Source organism: Anastrepha ludens, chromosome 6 (assembly GCF_028408465.1).
Source record: "Anastrepha ludens isolate Willacy chromosome 6, idAnaLude1.1, whole genome shotgun sequence".
Taxonomy (NCBI): Eukaryota; Metazoa; Arthropoda; class Insecta; order Diptera; family Tephritidae; genus Anastrepha; species Anastrepha ludens.
Genome location: NC_071502.1, coordinates 101,228,420 through 101,252,218, shown reverse-complemented (window position 1 = coordinate 101,252,218; position 23,799 = coordinate 101,228,420). Strand labels below are relative to the sequence as shown.

At 37.8% G+C, this 23,799-nt stretch overlaps 2 protein-coding genes across 7 annotated transcripts; both read right to left on the bottom strand.

The window, feature by feature from the left end:
- Positions 1-432: 432 nt before the first annotated feature.
- On the bottom strand, positions 433-14,553 carry LOC128868606 (receptor expression-enhancing protein 1). 5 transcript variants are annotated; one of them, XM_054110887.1, is made up of 10 exons: positions 14,253-14,553; positions 13,246-13,419; positions 11,274-11,346; positions 11,002-11,199; positions 10,040-10,153; positions 8,188-8,274; positions 7,916-8,064; positions 7,717-7,846; positions 2,288-3,594; positions 1,487-1,577 (listed from the first exon to the last, which is right to left on the bottom strand). In XM_054110887.1, the coding sequence occupies exons 2-9, from the start codon at positions 13,275-13,277 to the stop codon at positions 2,374-2,376; spliced, it is 2,004 nt and encodes a 667-aa protein (XP_053966862.1). In that variant the 5' UTR covers positions 13,278-13,419; positions 14,253-14,553; the 3' UTR covers positions 1,487-1,577; positions 2,288-2,373. The 5 variants fall into 5 exon arrangements, with proteins under 5 accessions (XP_053966866.1, XP_053966862.1, XP_053966864.1 ...); XM_054110889.1 differs by lacking the exon at positions 14,253-14,553 and adding an exon at positions 14,084-14,199; XM_054110888.1 differs by lacking the exon at positions 14,253-14,553 and adding an exon at positions 13,498-13,603.
- Positions 14,554-16,005: 1,452 nt separating this feature from the next.
- LOC128868605 (uncharacterized) lies at positions 16,006-21,382 on the bottom strand. Of its 2 annotated transcripts, XM_054110885.1 has the most exons (7): positions 20,641-21,382; positions 19,005-19,067; positions 18,771-18,928; positions 18,335-18,707; positions 18,114-18,266; positions 16,652-16,737; positions 16,337-16,580 (listed from the first exon to the last, which is right to left on the bottom strand). In XM_054110885.1, the coding sequence occupies exons 1-7, from the start codon at positions 21,115-21,117 to the stop codon at positions 16,427-16,429; spliced, it is 1,464 nt and encodes a 487-aa protein (XP_053966860.1). In that variant the 5' UTR covers positions 21,118-21,382; the 3' UTR covers positions 16,337-16,426. The 2 variants fall into 2 exon arrangements, with proteins under 2 accessions (XP_053966859.1, XP_053966860.1); XM_054110884.1 differs by having other exon boundaries at positions 16,006-16,737.
- Positions 21,383-23,799: the final 2,417 nt, after the last annotated feature.

Sequence of the window (23,799 nt, the reverse complement as noted above, 5' to 3'; positions counted from 1 at the left end):
CGAAAGTTTTGGGTGCGCGAATTATACAATATTTAGATCGACAAATGAAACACATGGGGTGTTGTTCTATTCCTAATGTCAAAAGCGCTGCAAATAGAACATTGAACTATTTGAAATTTCTCTGTTCTTCAAGCGCTTCAAGTAAACCTGCCATGTGGTTTTTGTTGTTGTTGTAGCAGGGAGCATCTATGCATCGTTGTGAAGGTGTTGAAGAGGGGTCATCAGGAGGCAACCCGTCGCTGTCCGAAAGCAGTGTTTTGGCAAGTCTTAAGCTTTATCCACCTGCCACGTGGTATCATGCCGTATATTACATTTCGGTACTATTCTATTCATTTTTGACAGTTATCGAAGCCAAGCAAGCAAAGCCGGCCTGCATTGGGCCAGCACCTTTAGGTTTTAGAAAAGGCGTATACAGTTACATACACACATGAGGAAACTCAATATATACCTTTATTTATCGTTTTAATGTTAGTAACTATTTTCATTACATATATGTATGTATGTATGTATGTATGTATGTAAGTATGTATACAAACGTGTTCGAATATGCCAGTAGTTGTATACATTTTCAGGCGGGAAAGAGAAAAAAAATTTTAATAATACAAAATATGCTTAACTAATGAGTTGTCAACACAAGAACGTAGGCTTATATGTATATACATATACATATATATATATAGTATGTAGATGTACGTATTTATGAATGTAAGTAATTAATTAAATATACATAATTCAAACTAATAGTTGAGCACCTCTGTTTTCAATTTTGTAGTTCGCTACGACAATCAACTTGCTTGCAGAATTTTTCATCAAACGAAACGTTGCATCCAATAATAAATAGTTACATTTTGTTGTTTTTGTATGTTTGGGGCAAACCATAATGTACACGGGTATTTTACAAAATGCACATAAATAATTCCTATTACATATAATTGATCGATGCTATTTATTATTTAGTATTAGTAATAAAAAAGAACCTGCACTCACTCAGCTGGCGGAATTCACGAATGATATATTCCACACAGACTGTATCACATTGGCCACGTACAGAGATCCTCCTTCACAGCATACAGAAAAATACTAGCTTTAAGAGTATACTTCTTCTTCTTCTTCTGCATTCTTTCTACAGTCACATTTACATATTTGATATTTTGGATAGATAACGCTTTGGGAGAGTAAGGGGAACTTTGAGTAACAGTCGTAATACTTAAAAAAAATCAACCACTTTTCAATCAATAAACCTTGCCAGCCAACAAATTAGTAGTGATGTGGCCGACGATTTCCATTCACCTATGAACCATTTTCTGCATGCATAACTTCAGTTACGTTTTAAAGTAATTCAAATTTGTTTCGAAGCTGTTCCAAGCGCTTCCTTAAAGCGTTTCATTCACTTAACCGTTGATCTTTTATTTTACCGTTCGATGAGTATTTCAATTTTGGTCGCGATGCTTTGGATTGTTTGTCTGCTGTTTAACTGCCTTCTATTTTTCCAACTTGCTACGCGCTTTGGAGCTGGCTACGATGACTTTCTCAGACTTTTTGGTGCGTGGAAGAGTGGTGTAGCTGGCCGACATAACCTGTAATGGAGTACAAATATTTTCAAGACATCAAAATTACGTTATAAAACATGGCAGGGCAAAGCAAAGTAAACAATATGCATTTGCATGCTCGGTAGGAGTGCATGCGTGGCGACCTACCAAGTGCGCCGTTTGTATGCGCAAACGCGACACTATAAGGCAGCTGGAACATTTGGGTTAGTTTAGCAAGACGAACAAGAGTATATTTTTTTTATATGTATGTACGAATATGTATGAGTGCACGTGTGATCTTGGGTAAACTCGGGTACCTGGATTGCAAATTGTGAGAATGCTTTCTTGTACACAGACGTGCGTGTGCGTGTGTGCGACATAATGCGCAATCACCATAGGTACATATGTATGTACGTATCTACGTATGGCAGAGTGCATACAAGTTTACCCAAACTATGCTTTCTATGTGTGGATGTATGTACGCATACATATGTATGTATATGTACAAATTCATGAGTGCAAAAATAAGTACTATTAAGTTTCATATGTATGCATGTAGGCATGTACATAAAATGCATTGGCAAATATTGAACTAAAGCCCAGAACAGGCAACTATATATAAGCCCATCGGAAATTGGTGCAACAACAAGGCAAATAAAGCAGGAATGGCAAACGGTAGAACAGCAGCAGTAAAGATTCCATCGAACTCTCGAACATTGCAATAGGAATAGTTTTAAGAGAAAGCGAATTTTTCTTACAGTTCTAGCAAAATTTTGTTGCTTTAACTGCAAATTCTTGTAAATATGTTGTTTTTATAATATTATTGTTGTTTTTGTAGCTGCAGCTATATTTGCGTTTCATATGGCGGTGAAGCGTGCGTGGATTTTTCCACATTTCCGTCATTTTGCTTATCGACCAAACTACTGTTGCTGGTAAAACGAAAGAGATTCGTTTTTAAATTTTTGAAAATGCTCTTATGCGGCACTGGCGAAGGACTACGCGATGATATGCTAGTAGCATCTACGGTATTGCTGTATGGAGTCTGTACTGCACTGATAACAGTGTCCACATTGTCGCTCATTGTCACTGGACGTGTGGGGCGCGGTGGTAACGGCGGTGCTGGTGCTTTGCCTTTGTTGTGCGTAAACAGGCGTTGAGCTAATAATTTGCTACTATCGTAGGTAGTTGTTGTTGGTAGCGATGTTGTGGGTGCAATAGTGGCACGAAAATTGTCTTTTATTTCTTTTAAAGTGTCTTGTAGTTGTTTAGCACTGACTTTAGGCTTTTCAAATTTGCTCTCTTTGCTCATTTTGCTCAACTCTGCGGGTGTCGGCGATGCTTCAGTAGCCGCTTGAGTTGTGGCAATAGGTTCAACAGAATCTTTCTCTGCGTACAGCATTTGGCTGGTTTCATTTTCTTTCACTGTTTGATCGGTTAGTTTCTCTTCCTTCACCGTCTCAATGCCGTCGTCGTCGTCGGCTAATGATGGTAGTGCATCTGAAAACTCATCACTTTCATTGTCCTCATCGCTGCTTTCAAGAGTGTTGAAGGTATCGGTGTTACTGCAAATAGAATTGTTATCCTTGAAACTAATCTCGTCCGTTAATCCTACTTCAACTTCATTAACTTCCGCATCTGTATCCTTAAACGATAGACTTTCTTGAGGTAATGCAGGCTCATATTTATCCTGCTGCTGCCGCGTGGTATCACTGTGAGTCGGTTGTTCTTCCATTTCTGTGATTTTTACGAAATTCATAACATTTTCTGCGTTTTCCATTTCAAAACTATTCTCAAAATCATTGATCTCCTCTATCGTTTGCATTTTTGACTGTGGCTGGGCTGCTTCCTTGGCGTAGATGTCACCTTCGTTTTTAGATTTTGCGTGTGGCATATCCTCTGAGGTGTGGATGCATTTCTGCGCATCGAAAACTGCAGAGTTCTCTAATCTTTCACAACCATCTGACCCTATTTCAGTTTTTAAATGACCAAACCCAGGCATAGGTAATGGACTGGGCTGAAAGAGTTCTCGCTCTGTTGGTCTAAACTGTTTGGGGTCATTTACAATCTATAGGGGATGAGGTTGGAATTAAAAATATATAATAAATCAAAAAGAAATCAAATGAAAAGAAACTAAATTTCAGTAAATTTAAGGTAATACCAATTAAGCGCAAATAAAAGAGCTTGCAATCAAAAATAAGGCATTCTTGTTTAATGTTCTTGCTTGGCGCGTGATTTGCAACATTACTACTATTAAGATATGATAGATCTCCTTCACCAGCTCGTGTGATACTCAGAGGTGATTTCAACCCAAAAAGCAGGCGACTGTTGCGATAGTTTAAAGCGCAAAAGCCTGAATGGTTGAGGCGAAGGTTCTTCTTTTCTTTTATACGCATCGTTTTTGGCAAAGCAAGACACATAAGTACATTACAATGCCACTGCCGGATGGTATGTGGGCTTTTTATTTTGTTTTATTTTTGTTTTAAAAAATATTTTAAAGAATGCGTGCCTAAAAATATTTTAATCTCCATTTCCTCATGGCTTCATTTAGGCGCACCTATTGATTTTTTTGACAATTTCTCAAGGCCTTGTCACCCCATAAGTTTAGGTCTTCAATAATCCGGAGGTGGGTAGAGAAACTAATTCTACTAGGAGTGCACAATTGCAACCGGCTCATATGGACCACAGAAGACTGATGAATAATTGGGAACTAAATAACGGATACCTTTGGTAGAGAGGCTATGAGCTCGTTAATAATAGGTCTCGAACTCTTCCTTACCAAGGGACAACAGATCGTCAAGGCAGAGCGCAGAGTCGAAAAGCTAAGGTTACGCTATGTAAGCTGGTACAAACTATTAAGTCTTTATTGAAGGCAGAATAAACAAAAGAGTTTTAAACATATCATAAGCCTACCTAAGGACAAACTGCATTCTCACAGGTAAGTGTAGATTAAGCAGCCATCCGCACAGGGAGGATATATGGGCCAATGACTCCTGTGGCTGTTGCGACCCTTTCGCCAGAATAAATTAGTGAGAAGAAGGAAGATACAAAGGCACATACGCCCAGCCCAACTTAGCTCCATCCAACGTTTATTGAGGGAACTGGATTGGATCAGGTACTGTAATGCGTAGAGGTCCCAAAAGGTATTAAGTTCAAAGTGCTAACTTTCTTTTCATTCATTTATTCAGGTATCATTCATTAAGTCTCAAAAAGTTGATAAATTGGCAAAAAAAAAAAAACAACAACTGAGGATTATGCTCTTGCTGTACACAATTACATACAATTATTGCTTACCCTGAACTCAACTATCCCCCTGTAAAGAATCACTTCAGTCTAGATCAAAAAGATGTGGCTAAGCTCCCCAACTTGGTACACGTAACCTATTGCAGATTGGTTTCTCTATCTCTACATCTAGTATTTATTTGCAATCGTTATGGCTTAACTACTACAGCGGTCGCCTCAGCCTAATGGGTTGGTGTATGATTAATATTCCTTAGTGTCCATGTTCGAAATCCGCTGAGAGCATGAAACACCAAATAGAAAACGTTTTCTAATAGCAATCGCCTCTCGAAGGGCAATGGCAAACTTCTTAGTGTACTTCTGTCCTGAAAACATCCTCATAAAAAACCGTCTGCTGTTGGGAGGGGCATAAAACTACAGGTACCTCAAAAAACTACAGGTCTCTCAACTGGTGCAGCAACATCAAGACGCGCACTACAAAATTTTAGGAGGAGCTCGGCCAAACAAATAACAAAGGATGTAAGCCTAACGCGTTCGGTCAAAAATAAAATTTGCCCCAGATCATCTTGCAGAACTACTTCAGACTCATGTGCGCACGCGAACTCTTTTTCGATACGGACTAGTGTATATATGTATATAACTAATATGGGTATATAAGTAAAAGTAGAAGTGGATTGGGCACACGCTTCGCAAGAATGCAAATGAAATCTGTGGTCAAGCCCTGGATTGCAACCCGCAAGTTTGTTCGACCAAAACTATCGTGAAAAAGAGCGTTTCAGAAAGAAATCGAAGCGTCAGGGAAGATATGGAGCGCAATTAAGCTTCTTGCAAAAATACAACTAGATGGAGGTGTTCTATTGGGGCCGAGTCGACGGATTATATCACCCGTATAGTCAGTTCTACGTTCCCGGAACGACCCGGGTTTATATCTGGTCAAAGACTGTCAATCCTGCAACATTCCCCGTATATGGATGTTTATGGGAAAACCTAACCCTTTTCCAATTGTTTTGAAGGCAAACAACTTCAACTGATTCACCGTAGTTCTGATTATACCACACGAGCGGTTGCATAAACATTGATAATTCAATCTTTTATGAACAGACTATAAGGCTGGAATACAAAGGCAAGCTTGGTGCATACTATATGGGTGCCGCAGGAACAAAAGAAGCGCAAGTATATAACAAACTAGTTCCCAAATAATTTTGCTATTCACGCCGCAAACGTTTCGAACATTCTACCCAGGTTTCAGACGTGTCGGTATGTTCAATTGCCAACTGAATGGTTGAAATGAACCCATCTATCAAGAACATCCAGAGCTCACTAATCGTGAAGATTTTGTATTTTACCATGTCAATGTCTGATCGCAAACAAAAATTTGTCTCCCATAACAATTTTTTACTGCTTACACCGGCGACAAAAACATTTTTTTGTTGAGACTACAGATTTTATATAGTAATGCTGAAAACATCAAAGAGTGATTCTTTTAAACTTTAAAGCCCTTTAAAAAATGAAATTCTTGAGAAATGAAAAATCGAGTGTGCAGCATTACTGAACAAAATCTATACTTTTAGGGTTTCAGGTGCATATGAAAGGTATTCTGGGTAACTTTTACTATTGCAGGGTGTTGTATGAGATGTGATTCCCCGTTTTTACGTTTTCTACAAAAATCCTTGTTTGGTATTATGTTCGAAATAGATGAGACCATAGTAAATCAGTACCTTGTTTAGTTTCGCTGCCGCATCGCAAAAAGTCCACTACCTGGAGGGACAACTGAAGCCATCTCAGCCTGGTTATAAATCATACGAAATACCAAACAAAGCTTGGAAATGAACTCTGCATTGTTTGTAAGACTAAGCCAGCTACTCCTTTTGAGAGCATGCTAAAAGTTCTGGAAAATATGCCAGGCGAACGAAACCTAAGCATGTACTACGGTTGCCGGGCTAAGACTATGACGTAAATGCATGATCTTTTCAACAACTCAATAGTAAACATGCATATAGTATAGTATGACTTTGAAGTTAACCAGCAATTTTTCATAGGTTAGGTTAGGTTATACTGGCTGGCCGAAGCCACGCAGAGACCATTTTGGTTCATACCGATACCAGATCAGTGCCCTATTAAACGAAAGTATGCGTCATTCAAGATGCGCGTACTGTTCGCGAATTTTAGGAGTCGCTCGAGCTCCAGTTCAGCGATAGATTCTAGCCTTTCAAAGCTGTAGTAGCATAGTCTAGTTTTCGAGAGAGCCGGACAGTAGCATAGAAGACGCTCCAAGGTTTCTCTTGTACCGGCTCATTACATTTTCTGCAAACGTCGTTAATGGTTAAATTTAGCTTGTAAGCGTGTGCTGCAACTAGCGCCCTGTTGGCATACCAACTAAAGCTCTACAGTTTCTTCTATCGAACGATATAACCGATTTAGTATATTTGTAATCATATGCCTCTTTACACATGCTCCTGGCAACTTTGCAATTGGTTAGGCTAAGCCATCTGCCTTTTGCCTCTCTTAGCATGCGTTCCTCTAGTTCTTTGTGATTTGTGCGCAGGGGTTTAAGTATCCGACTTATTTGATCCCCTGCAAGTTTCGCGCCTTCTTTAGCTATTATTCATAATTTTTGATCATTTTCTCCCCGCCATTTATAGCATGCATTTTTTCTCTCCATCATAATGAAGATTCATGATTCATATTTAAGATTTCTTTGCACACAAGCGGTACATGCACTACTTTACCAAGCAGCCATTAAGATAAATAATTGAAAGCGTTTCTGGTTTATGTCCTATTACTACACACCCTCTTTGGTCAGCAAATTAAGAAAACTCTGAGCACATTTTTAGCAATATTCTGTGCGAAATAAAGAGCTGCTTGGCGTTATTTCACTTTCTAAAGTCTAAAAGATAAATTACCCAAACAAACTAAATAAAAAAAAAATTGTATAAAAAATGCACATTACCTCTGTGCGTTTGGCTTTCAAACGTGTTTTCGAAGCATTTGTCATCGAAGATGTTCTACTTAGACCAGCAGAAACCGGCTCCGCACTAGAATAACCCGAACTAATGTCTTCTGATGATCTTATATTATAGCTGTGACAGGAAAAAAATTACTATTGTTAAGAGCATTGTGTACGAATGTATGTCAACGGTAGAGCTTACTTAAAACCATCCGCACCTTTGACGACATCCACCTCGGAAAAATACATGCCAGTAGAGTGGCGCGTACCGGACGCAGAGCGCGCAATGCCAGGCTGGGTACGAGGCCGCAGCATACGTGGCTGTGAACGCATTTGCACCACATCGTCAATCTGAATACATATACATATATAAACACATGAAAGAAAAGTTGATTATTGACAATGGCTTGCAAGGGTATTGTTCAACTTTTGCTTTGTCTTTTTTTTTGCTTTTTTTTATCTTGCTGAAATTACCTCGTCTTGAGTGCGATGTACATCTGGTTCTGAGAGATCACTTAGACTGTAGCTGCGTCGTATGGTTTGCACCAGATTTCCACCACCCTATTGTGTATAAATTATTTGCACGACAAAGAAATGTATCAGATGCGCAAATAAATCTGTATGTACGTGTATGAACATTAGGCATAAGGTATTTTTAATGCAATTCAACTTAAGATGGTTGTGTTGTGATGACAAATGATTCTAGGTTTTTACAATAAGACAAGGAGTATTAATATTAAAATTGAATAAAAAAATAATGTTGCATATATTAAAAATTAATTGTAAAATTACAAACTAAACGTGTTGTTGTTACACTAATACAAGCAGATGATTATTAATTAGTATTATAATTAGTTTTAATTGTGGCGATTCGAGGTTGTTGCTGGCTGGCAAACGTTGCTATCGTCTGCTTAGAGATCATACATAAACTTATTTAAATTCTGCGACAAAAAACTTTCACACATGTTTCTTCTTAATTCAGCCAACTACTCGATTTCTAAGTCCATATCCGGCGTAGTATCGCGTAATTTACGACGTCCCCTTATAGACCCACCAATGGGTTTTGTATTTGATTTGCTTTGCTTTGTCGCACGTGTTGCTGTTGTAGTCGTTTTTCGTGCTCTTGTCTTACGTGCTGGCAATTCACGCGAACGTGCCGCACCCATTTCCTTCTCATTCAATTCGATTAGCTCCTCTTCGATCAACGCCCGTTCATGGCTGACCATTGCCGCAATCGGTGTGAAATCGAGCGGTTCGTCGTCTTCTGAAAACTCCAATTGTGCAGCATTTAATTGGCCTAGTGATGCGGAACGCTGCATCCAACTGGCATCACCAATACAATCTGGGTCATCTCGCCCGTGTTGAGCAATACGGTATCTATGTATTTCATTGTCCGACTGTGAGGAGTTCAACTGTGCTGGACGTTCAGCGTTGCCCATTGTGCCAATACCGAATTGCACTGTCTGTTAATATGTGACGCATGCAGCAGCAGCGGCGGCAGTAATGCGGGCAAGCGTGTGTGAGCGTGCGAAGTGTGTTTTGTTGGTGTTGTGTATATGTGTATGTTTGGCGTGTTAGATTGTGTTAGGCGATGCGTGCGTTATATCGAAACCAAAGGAAAGGAAAAGAAAAAATAAATATTATTTAAATTAAAGTAAATAAAAAAAGGCAAATTGTTTTAAAAACGAAAGGGTGAAAATATAAATTACCCCAATTATTTAAAATAAATTAATTGTTTCTGAATTAATTTTAAACAAATAAAATATTTTTTCACATTTTCGCGGTAAAAAATCAAACAACACTTAAAATGACAAAACGTAAGACATTTATTTGATTTTGTGTACAGAAATTTAAATGAAAATATGCATAAATGAAACCGATTTACTAAATTAATAAACTACATAGGTTGCGCATTTATTAGAAGAGATGCAGGTGATCAAGTACGGCTAGCAACAGCACTAACTGAGCTCAGATAAACAAGTGTATAAAGCTTAGAAATTTTGCATATTTATGCTTAAACGTCTATAAAATATATGAAAGCAAACTGTATAAATTATAAAAACTACAAGTTATTCTGCTGCACAAATGATCCTCAGTCGATCAGCTGCATCCTTAGTATGATTAATAGGCGACTTATATTTAAAGTTTTTTTGGTTAATTTTTCTTAGTTTTTACAGTGCTACGCAATGATGGATGATGAGTTTAGATAATATCGAGTATTTGTTGCATATATGGTGAACACAATGTGGTAGTGACGAGTTACATAATGATTTTTGATCTCTAGAAAAATGGCATTTTAATCACTGCTGCGTTGAAAAACATTTACCTTAAGCGCAGTTTGCATGATGACATTGGTGGCATAATTGACGCCTTTGGTGCCCAACTGTAGTACTGCTGAGTAACCACGTTCTTTGGCTTGATTGAGGTACTCATCGATTTCCTTCGCAAATTAAATTAGATAATATTAGAATTGAATAAAAGAAATCTAATAACTAGAAGTAGAACTATTTACATAAAATTAATAATTAATATTAATTAATTAATTGCCCAATTGTCAGCTAAAGCTTACAGAATAGCATTGTTGTAATGCCTGTGAAAAATTGAAAATATTGTTGTTTTTTTATCAGCAAAACCATACCAGCACTCCCCGCTGGTCCTTGGCCAGATATATAGTAAGCCCGGGTTGTTGGTAACGTAGAACCGACTGTCAGGCGAAATAAATATTGCTCATATCATTTATATGTATATATATATTATATACATATATAATTGGCGCGTACACCCTTTTTGGGTGTTTGGCCGAGCTCCTCCTCCAATTTATGGTGTACGTCTTGATGTTGTTCCACAAATGGGGGGACCTACAGTTTTAAGGCGACTCCGAACGGCAGATATTTTTTTGAGGAGCTTTTTCATGGCAGAAATACACTCGGAGGTTTTCCATTGCCTGCCGAGGGGCGACTGCTATTAGAAAAATGTTTTTCTTTAATTTTGGTGTTTCACCGAGATTTGAACCTCTCTGTGAATTCCGAATGGTAATCACGCACCAACCCATTCGGCTACGGCGGCATTTCGTTTGGCATAGAAATAATAGTCCCACGATAGTCGATTCTGCATTACTGCAACGTCCCGGTTTTATACCGGCCTGTCTCGATCTGCCATTTCGGTAGCATAACTCAAAAGTTTATGGGGAAATATTTTCGACTACTTTTGTTAATTTTTTATTATGGGCTAACAATTTAAACATTAATGATTTTTTATTGATATTAGAAAAGCAAAAAATTCCCGTACCTGTTCCCTACGTGTAAGCATCGGGTGTACGAACTTTCTATACAAGGTGGAGCTACCCTTTGTGGCTGGCGACAAAAGCCATAGAACAATAATCACTTTGACCTCATAGTAAAACGGAAACCATGAAAGAAAGATGTCCGTAAATGTTTCTATGCATGTAAAGAAAGCATAAACAATCCAATACATCATCCATTTTACCTAAAACGAGATAAATTTTAAACATCTCACAACTGTAGACAATTATAGCATTTGACACACAATTAATTACTCACATATTCCTTAACGTTTTTGGTGCGCACAGCCTTGTATGAAGCATATGCCGGATATAGAGTACCAAAGGATAATCTGAAAGCAGGAAATATAACATTTTCAGCCCATATACGTGGTGATATGAAAGTTGCCAGCAACACTAAAATACAAGCCGTTGTAAATGAAACATGGGGCAATGGCCAGCTCTGCACTACTTCCAAAAAACGTCCGAACAAAGTCAAATTATGTACAACCTGCTCTGTATTTATAATATTTGCATCAGTTGCTGATTGTGTGCTCTTTTGTTTAAAATAGAATGCGCTGCGGACATTGTCCGGTGGTTGCTCATCAGCGATATTCAATGCATGGGGATATAGCAATATATTGGAGCCAGAGGCGGAGACAGAAGGAGATTTCTCATCATCGTCGTCAAATGGTTGTCCAATAAATGCTGCTGATCTTTTGCTATTATAATAAATCATAGATTCCGGTGGTGCGTCTAACGAATAACGACGATAATAACCACCACCATCCACTGCGCATACGGGCGCGGGATATTCATGCGCTTGTGCTACATTCCAACGTCCATACATTGGTGTGCTCTCATGATGTTGACCGTATTGCAAACGATTTGGGTGCTTTCGAAAGAATTTTTGCTGCTGGTATGGCACCTCCCGCATCGATGACCATTCTCCTCCAGCATAATTCTTCCAATTACTCCGCTCCATTTTACTCTGCAATACCACCTTATTGGCCGCTTGTATTGCGGTTGATTTTCCGTATTTTTGTATGCATACAATTCACCAAATTTGTTTATTAATTCTCAAGTAAAATGCCAATTATTTGCCTACTAAACAGGCACAAAATAGAAGTTGGACTAAAGCAATATATTACGCTCAATACCAATTTGCACAATACAAATTTCTGAATGAGTTTTATGGTAGCAGCAGACGCTCATATTTAAAAATAGCATGAAAATTTCGATTAGTGTTTCGAAATGGTTTTCGAACTGTGCATTCGGCCTGTGTCGGACACTAAAAATATGCTCAACAGGAATGACGAACAGACAACACTTGTAGTCGAAAAAACATTTGCAGTTGAGTTTTGTATGTCGAAATGGTTTCAAGAGTGCACGTAATGTGCTGGAAAGGATCCATGGACATGTGCAATTCTTAAAAGTGTGTGCAAGATTTGTTCTCATAACACATCTGGATATATGTTATGCTATAAATATTAATATAGACATCAAATTTAAAACCATAGCTTTGTATTCTTATGTGATCAATGCAACTCCTACAGACATAAATATTTAATTCGTTGTATACTTTCTTGAGCGCCTATAGAAGCGCAAATGCTAAAATGTCGTTGACTGGCGTTGAGAGTTTAACAGCAACAGCTGTATTTATTAATGGACGCACATTCTATGACGCATTATACATATGTACGATCGTGTGCATACAAATCTACGCTCATTGTATGTACTAGTACTTATGAATTGTTGGGATTTGTATGTGTCCGGTGGTGTACTTATAGACACACCAATTCACGCATGAGATAGAGCAAATGAAGCGAACTACTCGCACATTTTTGGTAACGAAATTGTTGCAGTTCAGTTACCTGAAAAGTGGTATTTCTAAATATGTTTGGGTTGAAAGGAGAACAAGTAATGACGTGTCGCCAACAATTGCTTAAACAAAAGCAACAAAAAGGTTATTAACAAGGCCCACTAACAGTATTGTGGTTTCTTTCCTTTTTTGCTTTCTTTATAAAAAGTTACTGATAGGTCGTCGTCGTAGCAATGCCTGCGACGCGCCTAATGACAAGCATGCGCAACCAAAAACAAAAAAAAAAAACCGGAAGTATTGGTGGAGTGCTAACATCGAATTGAATTTAAAGTAGGCAATTGTATTTTAGGTTTAAGTTTATCTAAAACCATTTTTATTATTTTAATGTGTACTCTAATTGACATTGCCAAGATTTGAGCACAATACTTACATTATAAGCCGCGAGAGCAATGCACTGATCATGGCGACGATTAAAGTTCACACTTGAATAGCACCAATCGTTGCGCTTCGTCGTCCTTCAGTCTTCCACTTGGTGCGCTGCCTCCTAGGGTAAAGTAAACACTGAAGTTGTGCACGTTCACATCAAACGAGTCTGTACGCCTGCCTGTTTTGTAAACAAGTGAAATGCACAAGAATACATTAGCTCAAAAGTGTGCTATATAAAATTTAGTATATGATATACGTTTAAAAGAAAAATATGTATGCATGAGTGAATATGTAAATTAGTTTATGGTTTTAAACAAAACCCAGCTTGTTTGAGGTGGTTGACGAAATTCAACTACAAGAATTAAATAAAACAAATGAATGATGACACAAATGAAATGGCAAATTTCAAGGTTGTAAAGTTACTCTATTATCATTTCTAATAACTGCATCTTAAAACTGTAGGTGTATAGAAATTGACTGCGGAATTAACTGTGAACAGCATTGACTATTCGGTACGCCGTAATAGGAAATCCTCTATTTTTAAATATTAACTTGTATTACTATGTGAAGGTGATATTATCCACAAATCAACTTCAATTAAATTGTGCACAACAAACTTATGCATGTACCAACATACACACACATTGTTTGCAGACACAATCATGCACAAAGATCTTACTATCAGCATCCAGGCTGCTAAACTTTGTTTGTTTGTATGGTTTGAGTTTTTCCTACATATAAATCAAGAAACCACAATATCAATATTTTTTTTTTTTTGGTAATCTGTGTATTTTATTTTTAATAAGTAACCTTGAAATATTTAATTTCATCACAGTAATTACAGTAATATGATGTCCTTGCAACCTTGCAGCTCCCAGTTTTTTAACGATTTTTCCTGGCCCTTTGTTTCTTGTACTATTGTACTTAAAGCAAGTCAATTAGATGTAGTTATTTTAGGGAACATATTCAGTTCTAAAACCTCTACGACCAGCTCTCCTAATTGTAACTTACCTTTGTTATTTTACGGCTATCACCGCTTATTCACCAATGCAATTCAAGTCCTAGAATTCTTACGCCTTATTGGCCACTATTGCAGCTATTTTCAGACTTTTTACCTTTATACAAAAAACTTCATGTTTTCTTAACACCACGCTTTACTTAGCTACACTTATGTATATATTAATTAGTTAAATATTCTCACACATCTTATTTTTCAGCTGTTCTATTCCAGCGACTGATTTTTAATCCCAATCAGCTAGCCGAGAAACATAGAAACATGTATAGAAACAAACAACGCAACAGCAAATATTAAAATCCAGTGCTGCTTCTTTTTTTGTTTTATGCCATTGGTGCCTTTATGCTAGGTAGTAAACTATTGCTATGACGACATAAAAATGCTATTAACGAATTAAAGGTGTTGTAGTCATGTTTAACTAAGTTTTAAATGTATTCAATCATGACGCTCCAGTGTTTTCTGCAATAAAAGTAGAGAAAATCTTATAAATTTAACTCGTTTCACATTTGAATTACTATGAGGGATTTTTATGTAGCCAGTATTTGTGATTGGTAATACTTAAATGTGCTACAGGGCGTTCTATACACAAAAGAACTCTAAATACAGGATGTCGACCAAATCTTTTATTTCAATTATGATTTCAATTAATTAATTTTATTATTGAAAAAATCGTGTATTTTTATTAGCTGTTTTTTTTTTTTTAAATTTAAAAAATCTCAATTTTCTGCAAAAAAATGTTTTTAATGTATGACGTAATAAATAGTTCTTTAATCTAATGCAATTTATTTCAAAGAACCTATTACAGTTGTCGCGCTTGAAACCGATTTTCTATTGATACAAAGTCTATCGCAAAATTTCTCGGATTGCCTTCATATCACAAAAATCAGTCAGACTCAGTTGTATATCTGGGTGTATAACCCTACATCCATCATGAATATTGTGGCAGATTTTATTGCATTTGGTTTAATAGAGGCTGATTTTTGCAGTTATGGAAGGCGATGATTGTGCCTGTCGTACAAAATCTGTAAACAAGTAAACAAAATAACGTTGAATTTGAACGTGAATTCACAAAAAAGAACCAAATTCCTCAATTAGATTGAATGCAATAGATGGAAATAGAGCAAAAGAGGTATATTTTGTTATTGTTTATTGTCGCAAATTTAGAAGATTTTCGAGAAAATGGATGCTGACGCTTGCTGCACGATAATTCGCCATAATTTCTCCTGTCCGATTGATTTTAGATGAATCTCCAAGGACTTGTGATGATCACCGCAAGGGGCTTCTAGAGAAACGGGCTCCACACAAACAGCTATAACTTTTACAATTATTATTAGTATTTTTTTTTTTTTTTGAAATTTTGCTAAAGTCAAATCGAAAACTTATGTATTAAAGCTATGTTTTTATTTTTGTAAAAAAAAATGATCGAAAATCATCATTTTTTCGGGCCTCTGACTACCCCTAACCCTTGAAAGGAGCACACTATACGAACAATGAAGACACTAGCGACGATCGTCATCCTGAACATGCTAAATAATTCAAATGTTTTTGGAGCGTGTAAAACGGTGTATAGAGTCCGAAGGTAGCTATTTTGGGTAAGATAAATAAAGTTTGCCAAAATCGTTTTTAGTTTTCTTAATTTTGCAACAACCCGGAACTTTTGCTACAAACATTGAGTACCAATTAGTTTAAAATTAATTTTAATAATTGTGATATATAACTTAGTTCCTTGGCACCCTTCATTCTACTTACCACAAAATAATATTTATCGCATTTCAGTTCTTTTTTTTTATAACATTTTTCTATATGTATGATTTACTCGGAATACCATAAACTTTTATCCAGCACTGAACGTACATGTAAGCGTAAATTACATTTCTTTATTTACCTAAGCCTATTTAAAATGTTTCTAGGAATACTTAGTAAGGACATTAAGAAATTTTCACAAATTTTAATTTTATAATACAATTTTATAAAAAAATTTTACTTATCTGTATATTTGTTAATTTTTTACAAAATACCAATGATTGATGGATTGAGGCACATCCCGAGGGTCAAAACAAGTATCGTTATGGCTAATAGGGCACAGCAAATATAGTTTGGTTGGATTGGCATTTTAAAGATTTTAGCAGACATTCGTAAAGACGATGAAAACAATAGAGTTGAGTTCAAATCATCCGATGACGTGCTGTGATATACAAATGGACGAGTCCTGATGTGATGACCGTTGGTTTGGGCCTTTTGACACGCCTGCGTCACCGAAGCAGCCAAGACAAACGGTATTACGCCCAGCAATAGCCATAGTAGCACATTGAATATATTTAACACTACAATTTCCAATGCGGAATAATGAAAATCTAAATCATTGAAAATATATATTAAGCCAGCGAATGCATACGCCAAATTCATAATCGTTAAGAAGCACACAGGCACAGCGGCGTAACGATTGAGGTGATCCAATAGCTTATGAAATTCGAGAACCTCCTATGAAATGAAAGAATTATCGATAAATAATGTATATATGTATGTAGTTAAGATATTTCGGAAATATTTATGATACGAGGTTGACTAAATATGTCTCTGAAAATTAGTTTTGCTGTGACGGGCTTTTGTAAAAGGCACCCGCGAGAAAGTTAAATCGGGTACTCGAAAAAACAATAAATTAACTCACACAAAAGTTCTAAAGTTATTATGGGAACTCTTCACTATTGAGTGGAATCATCCATTATGTCAGCACAAAAGCCAAAGTCCACGTAAAAGCAGGGAAGACACGGAATTCATACGGCACTTGATAGGGGGACAGGGCAAATGCAGGCAAAGATAGTTCATTCCCTGCTTATAGAAGAGCATCAAGTAGGCTCCAGTGCGCCAAACTAAATCCCATCAATCTTCTCCATTATATCAACAACTCTGGTTGGCTGAAGATATCTGCCTGTGGGGGGTTTCATAATGGTATCAAAACGGCGCTTTAGTGCTACTTGAGGAGTGCCAGACTGGCACTTCAACCATTTCATCTAACTACCTACCTACCTAGGATAAAGAAGACTTATGAGTTCTCACTGAATCCTATTTGGGGCAAGGTAGTCTTGTTATCATTTCAGGCAACTAAGATTACTAGAAAACAGCGTCTGCTTTTTATGAGCTAGGCAATAAAACGCCTAAACGCCTCCTCCGCAAATACGCTGCTCGGCAAGGCGAATACTCGCACATCCAGGTAGCGCAACTTTAAACTAATTGGTGAGTAGCTCAAGGAGTCTGAGAAGTTGCTCAAATTCATCAGAAGTCGCGAATTATAGGCTCGCGAGCAAGCACAATAGACCACAAAGTTTACTGCTACAACAACAACCACATAAGAGGCCGCAGTTCACTTGGGCCAGATATAATAATAATGCCAGCACAAAATGAAGTTGATGCTACCATACTATAAGTGATCGATAAAGTCCACGATAAGATTTTGAACGACCGGCGAGTGAAGGGAAACGAGCTTGAAGAGACTACAGGTTTACCAAATGGGTCAGTGATTGCAGTTTTGCTAAATATTTGAATACGAAAATGCTATCCGCAAGATGTTGTTGTTATAACAAACATGTCTGTGAAATGCTGCTGGAGTGACAGTCCTTGGCTGGATATAAATCCGTGTAGTTCCGGTAATGTAGAACCGACTGCCGTGGGAACGCAAAATAGGTATCGTCTTTAACAATGTTTAGTTTTATCGCAAAGGAATATTTTCACGATTTAATTGCCATGGACGAGAACGATGATTATTCACAACAAAGTATATACTAAGGATAGTTCGAGACTGTGAACTCATGTGAATGTAAACCGAAAAAAAGCCAACCGAATATAGTATGTTTAATTACCCGCATCCAATCGATCGTCTCAATGGAATGCATCAAAAGTTTGTGGGACAGCGAGGATATGTGCACCCGCAACAAATAACACTGGACACAATAGTTGGATATGATTACCACTTCAACCAAATCTTGCACGAAAAGCGTGCCAATCAGCACAATCTGTGGGTATAAATAAAAAAAGAAATGTTTATAAGCAAAAAAAAGCGCTCATTGTAAAAAATCTTTACCTTGGTCGCCAATTCCCAATCGGCCAATATTCCTGTGAACCATTTGACTTGAATGATGCGTGACTGCAAAATCACAGAAGGAGCCGTGTATGCGAAGAGTAGGGCCAATAATATGATTCCACACCACAAATATAGCCACAGTATTTTGCACAAGCGACGCGGTTCTAAGGTGGTGAGAAATACGCGCTCGATCAAATTCTGTAATTGCTCTTGATCGAGAATTTTAAAAACCATAACAGCTGATACGAAGCTACAAAAGTCAAGCGTGTTGGGGAAAATGTGACCAAACAATAATTGACCCACAGTGTATGTGGCATTTGAATTCGGATCAATGATTAGATCCTGATCGTGCGCTATAAAGCCACGATCACCACTAAAAGTGAAAACAAAAAGTCAGTAGCAATAATAAATAATATGTATGAAATAAAGCCATTACCGATATGAACATAAATATTGTAGAAAATATCCAAATAATAGTATCAGCAGCACCAAAAAAGCTTGAAAGTAATTTAAGAAGCAGAGAATCTTTGATGTATCAGTTGGTATAGGATTCACGCCGACAAGTGATAATACTATGATAAACGGACGAAGAAACTAGAAATGAAATATGTATTCAAACGGATGTGATTAGCGGAGCTGAAATAACAAAGAAATCTTTGATTTATTTTACCTTGCGTTTGCAATAATCGAGCAACTCGGATGTGGGTTCATGCGAATTTCGTAGATCATCTACCTTTAGAGTATAGAAGAAAGCTTTAATTCATGACTTGTATAAATTAGTGGCAAAATAAATTTAGAAAATTAGAAATTTATATATAATATATATATTATATATATACATATAATTGGCGCTAATACCTACTTTAGGTGTATGGCCTAGCCCCTCCTTCTATTCGTAGCGAGCGTCTTGATGTTGTTCCACAAATGGACGGACCTACAGGTTTAAGCCGACTCCGAACGGCAGATGAGATTTTTTATGAAGAGCTTTTTCATGGCAGAAATACACTCCGGAGGTTTACCTTTGCCTGCCGAGTTGTGACCGCCATTAGAAAAACTTTTTCTGTCCTTTGGTGTTTCATGCATGGAGATTCGAACCTACACTCTTTGACCGCCGCCGAAGGAATGATTATTTATATCTGATTAAAATTTTTCTTGCGTCGTATTTATTTTCTTGAGCTCATCATTTGTACCAAATTTGTGTTGTTTTTAATAAACTAATTTTTTTTTCCTTGTTCACCCCTCTCGGGAGCATAGGGCCTCGACAAGACTCAGTCTTGCGTTGGTTTCGTTAATCTGTGTTTAAACTATAGTGCGCACGGTCAGATGAATGGGCAGGCAGGCAGGGCTAAATCAACTCCTCTCATCGATCTGTGACATACTATACAACAGTTATGTGAATAAAATTATACTTATAATACTTTTGCGCATAAGCGCTCGGGTATAAAAGTAGAGAAGCTTTGTTTAATGTTTGTTTAAACTATAGTGCGCACGGTCAGATGAATGGGCAGGCAGACAGGGCTAAATCAACTCCTCTCATCGATCTGTGACATACTATACAACAGTTATGTGAATAAAATTATACTTATAATACTTTTGCGCATAAGCGCTCGGGTATAAAAGTAGAGAAGCGTTGCCGCAATACCGATGTGTTCACTGAATGCTATTAGGATGCAATGAACGAAAGTCAGCACGGACTTGTTAATACAATACTTCTCGATAAAGAAAGCTTTTGCAGGTATCCTCCTAGACATTTGCAAGAAGTCGAACCGTTTCCCGAAGTGATCAGAAGTCATCCAAATAAGCTCACTAATAAAGGCTAGAAACTAATGTGACACTGGCACAGTTTTCTTATAAATATTTCTCGTAATTAAAGGTCTTTTTATCGTCAGAGAAATTGCTCTGATATACACGTTGTGAAGTGAAAGTGTCTGAATGTAAGAAAGATATTTCTACGTAGCGAAAGGGTTAAGGAGGAGGAGTTAACAGAAGTATACACGCCGATAATTTATTTATTTATTTTTTAATAAATTTGAATTAAAGAACCACATACTAATAACACCTTTACAAAACTTTTTCAAGGACAAGAAGAATAAAGATATAAAAAATATATTTAATTCGGTTTACCACTTGTTTGATCGGTTAATAGATTCTCCAGGTGTGAGAAATTTTGATGATCTAGATTGTTTACTTTAATCCGAAATCATTAAGATTCTTAGGTAAAAAACGCTTTGTTTATAAACCAGTGTAATTTGTTATTGTATCTACTCAAATTTCAATCCCAATATACAGTATCTTTGTATACTTACAACAATCTCTGTCATACTATCACCGAACAACGATGAGCCCACTCTGGTTGTTGGTGACGCGAATGATTCAAGTCGTGGTGTTGATAAGTGCAGCAGAGCACCGGCGCTACTCCCACCACCAGTATAACTATAACGGTGCGTTGTTAGGCCATGACGATATTGATCATTGCAACTGTTGTTGTGATCACTATTTTGTCTTAAGTGCTGACGAACATTCACCACTGACGAACCGTCACCTACTCTACGACCCGACGTCACTGCAACATCACATTCGATACTTTGCGGTGGGCTATTATGTGTTGTTACTGATGCTCCAAAGCTATTCTGATTATTCGAAGGTATTGACGCGGCCGCTAAAGTATCAATACAACCATACATTCGTGGTACACTTTTACTGCGCTGAGCCACAGCATTTTTATTGGACCAGTCAATAAGTGATTCCTCGGAGTTACAACGAGCACTGGACGAAGACGACATGGATAAAGCGCTTCATCAACGTGAAGCGCCAGCTGTGGCTGTTGTGTGTGAGAGTCAATTATTGTTTTTTTATATACAACTCGCAACATTGACTTGGCCACCATTTAGTCTGATAAGCCTTTATTAACAAGATTTACTTATTTTTTCGTTCGGATTTGTTATTTAATTTAATTAAAGCGAACATATTTCATTTTTTACACACTACTCACTCCGAAGTCAGCGCTCGACTGTTTTGACTGTCTTGCCGTTCTCTCAAGAAACGGACTCGTGCTTGGTAATGACTCAAATGCAGTGATAACCTTACAGATTAATAAAATTCGTTATATTTATGTAAACAGAGATGTATGTATGTATGTACGAACACTTATTCTTCTCACAATATGCGTTTGAATGCAAGTCGAATTCTATTCATATCTTTATGTTCTCCTCTTGTTCGAAAAGGAAAAGTTTTTATGAAAGATTATTACTATTTGGTTGGGTACATAATGATTTTAGGTTGTTGACATTGTGACATCTGGATGCATACCTATCATATATATACTTACATAGATATGAGTATTTGCATATGAATGCATCAAATTATATGCATTCATATCTGCCTCTCAATGTTGTTCCACAAATGGCTGGGCATGCAGTTTTAATTCGACCGGCAAATGGTTTTTTGTGAGTAATTTTTTATGGCAGAAGGAAACTCTCGGAGGTTTGCCACTACCTGCCGAGGGGTGACCGGTGCCATTTGGTGTTTCATGCCCGGAGACTCGAATCTGTGCACTTCCGAATGGTAGTCACGCACCAATCCATTCGGCTACGGCAGCCGCATCAAATTAGTTTCCAATAATAATTCGCGGCCGTATTTTTTCCAATAAAACTTACATTTATCTATGTATGCTATTTATAGACATACGAGTATTTCTTGTGACTTGACAACCGATGATTTAATTTAGTAACTTTAAAATCTTGAAACTGTTTTAAGAATTGATACACAAAAAATATTTAGTATGGGTTATGTTGAAGCGGTTGTCCATTGTAAGACACACTCAGGCTCATGGCCCATTGTGATGCCGTGTGGAGAACTAGCCCTTATCCCTTTTGAAACCAATGTGTACTATTCAAAAATTTCGCAATATCCTCAGTTTCGACAGAGCCGAGGTCTTCTCATTCGTTAAAGAAATGTCCGCCCAAAATGGCGATTCTACGTCTGGATAGAGCAAGACAGTGACACAGAAAGTGTGGGATCGTCTCTTCCTCTTCCTCGTCTAGACAACTTCTGCAGAAGTCATGCGCTTGCACACCCATTCTCTGGGAGTGCCTACCGATTAGGCAGTGCCCCCAGTAATAACTAAAATCAGTGTATTAAGACTGTGCTTATCTCTTCTTAGCAGAAGTTGCGTGCGTTTAGCATTGAGAGTCGGCCACATCTGTTGGGCGATTTTGCAAGTGGCTTCGTTACGCCATCTTTCATTCGCTACTCTTACAATTTCCTCGCGGTTACGTAGTCTAAATGTTTGCAAGGGTATACCTATATCATTGTATATGCACTCATCAGTCAATTTAGTATCGATTTTCGCTAGTTCGTCGGCTCTGCAGTTCCCCTCAATGTCGTAATGGCCAGGAACCCATGCTATCATTAGGTGAAATGACTCAGCCATCTCGTTAAGAGATGCCTGGCATTTCATGGATACCTTGGAGGTTGTCGACTGTTTTGTGAGGGATTTTATCGCCGCCTGGCTATCAGTGAAAAAGTAGATATCATCTCCAGGTATCGCATCACACTGTACCAGTGTCACGGCTTTCATTATTGGCATCAGTTCAGCCCTCGTTTGAACACTTAAGAAATAAATTAAACGCCACTTTGGCTACCTGAAAATATGTGCGCACACTTTTAGACACACCAAGTTCCATAACAAATTTTATCTCTTTGACCCGTCTTCGTCTATCCAAAAGTCAATTCTGCGCTACCGCAAGGACCCGGATTTGAATCCGGTCAAGGACTGTCAATTCAGCAGGATTCCCCAAAAATTCATTGGAAATATTTCACGCTAGTTTCCACAACCTCCGCGAGTGGTTAACCACCAATATGCCTTCATGTTCTAGCATTAGCATACAGGCTCCGTTGTTGTTGTGGTTGTTGTAGCACTAACTTTGCCCAGTCAGTGTAATATAAATCGCCGGTCGTCTTCGCCTAGCTCATCTAGCGGTAGGCCCAGGAAACTTGCTGTTTCGACAGGATGGGTCCAGAGGAAGAGGGGTGTTAGATGAGGTATGTGAAAAGGTGGTTAGTGTCGTGCGGGATGCCTTCACATGCCGGACATAAATTTAGCATGACGGGGTCAATTCTGGATAGGTATGAGTTTAACCTTCTACAGTACACAGAATGTAATTGTGCCAAGGTTACGATGGACTCTCGGGGAACTTGGAGCTCTTCGTCCGCAATGGGTGGTGGTTGGCCTCCGATGACGGTATTCCCGAGTCGGGAGCTTAAGAAGGTGGTAAGAGTCTCCCGATGAATGTCGTTAATTGTCTGTCTGTACACTGTCCGATCCAGTAGTTGTCGGTCTGGCTCCGTCGCTGCCAATGGCTTTAAAGACTTTCTTGCTCCACATAACCAACCGAATTTCATCGGTGAGTGAAACAAATGATCCATTGGTGTTTATCAGTTTATGCAGCTTTCTAATGAAAAAA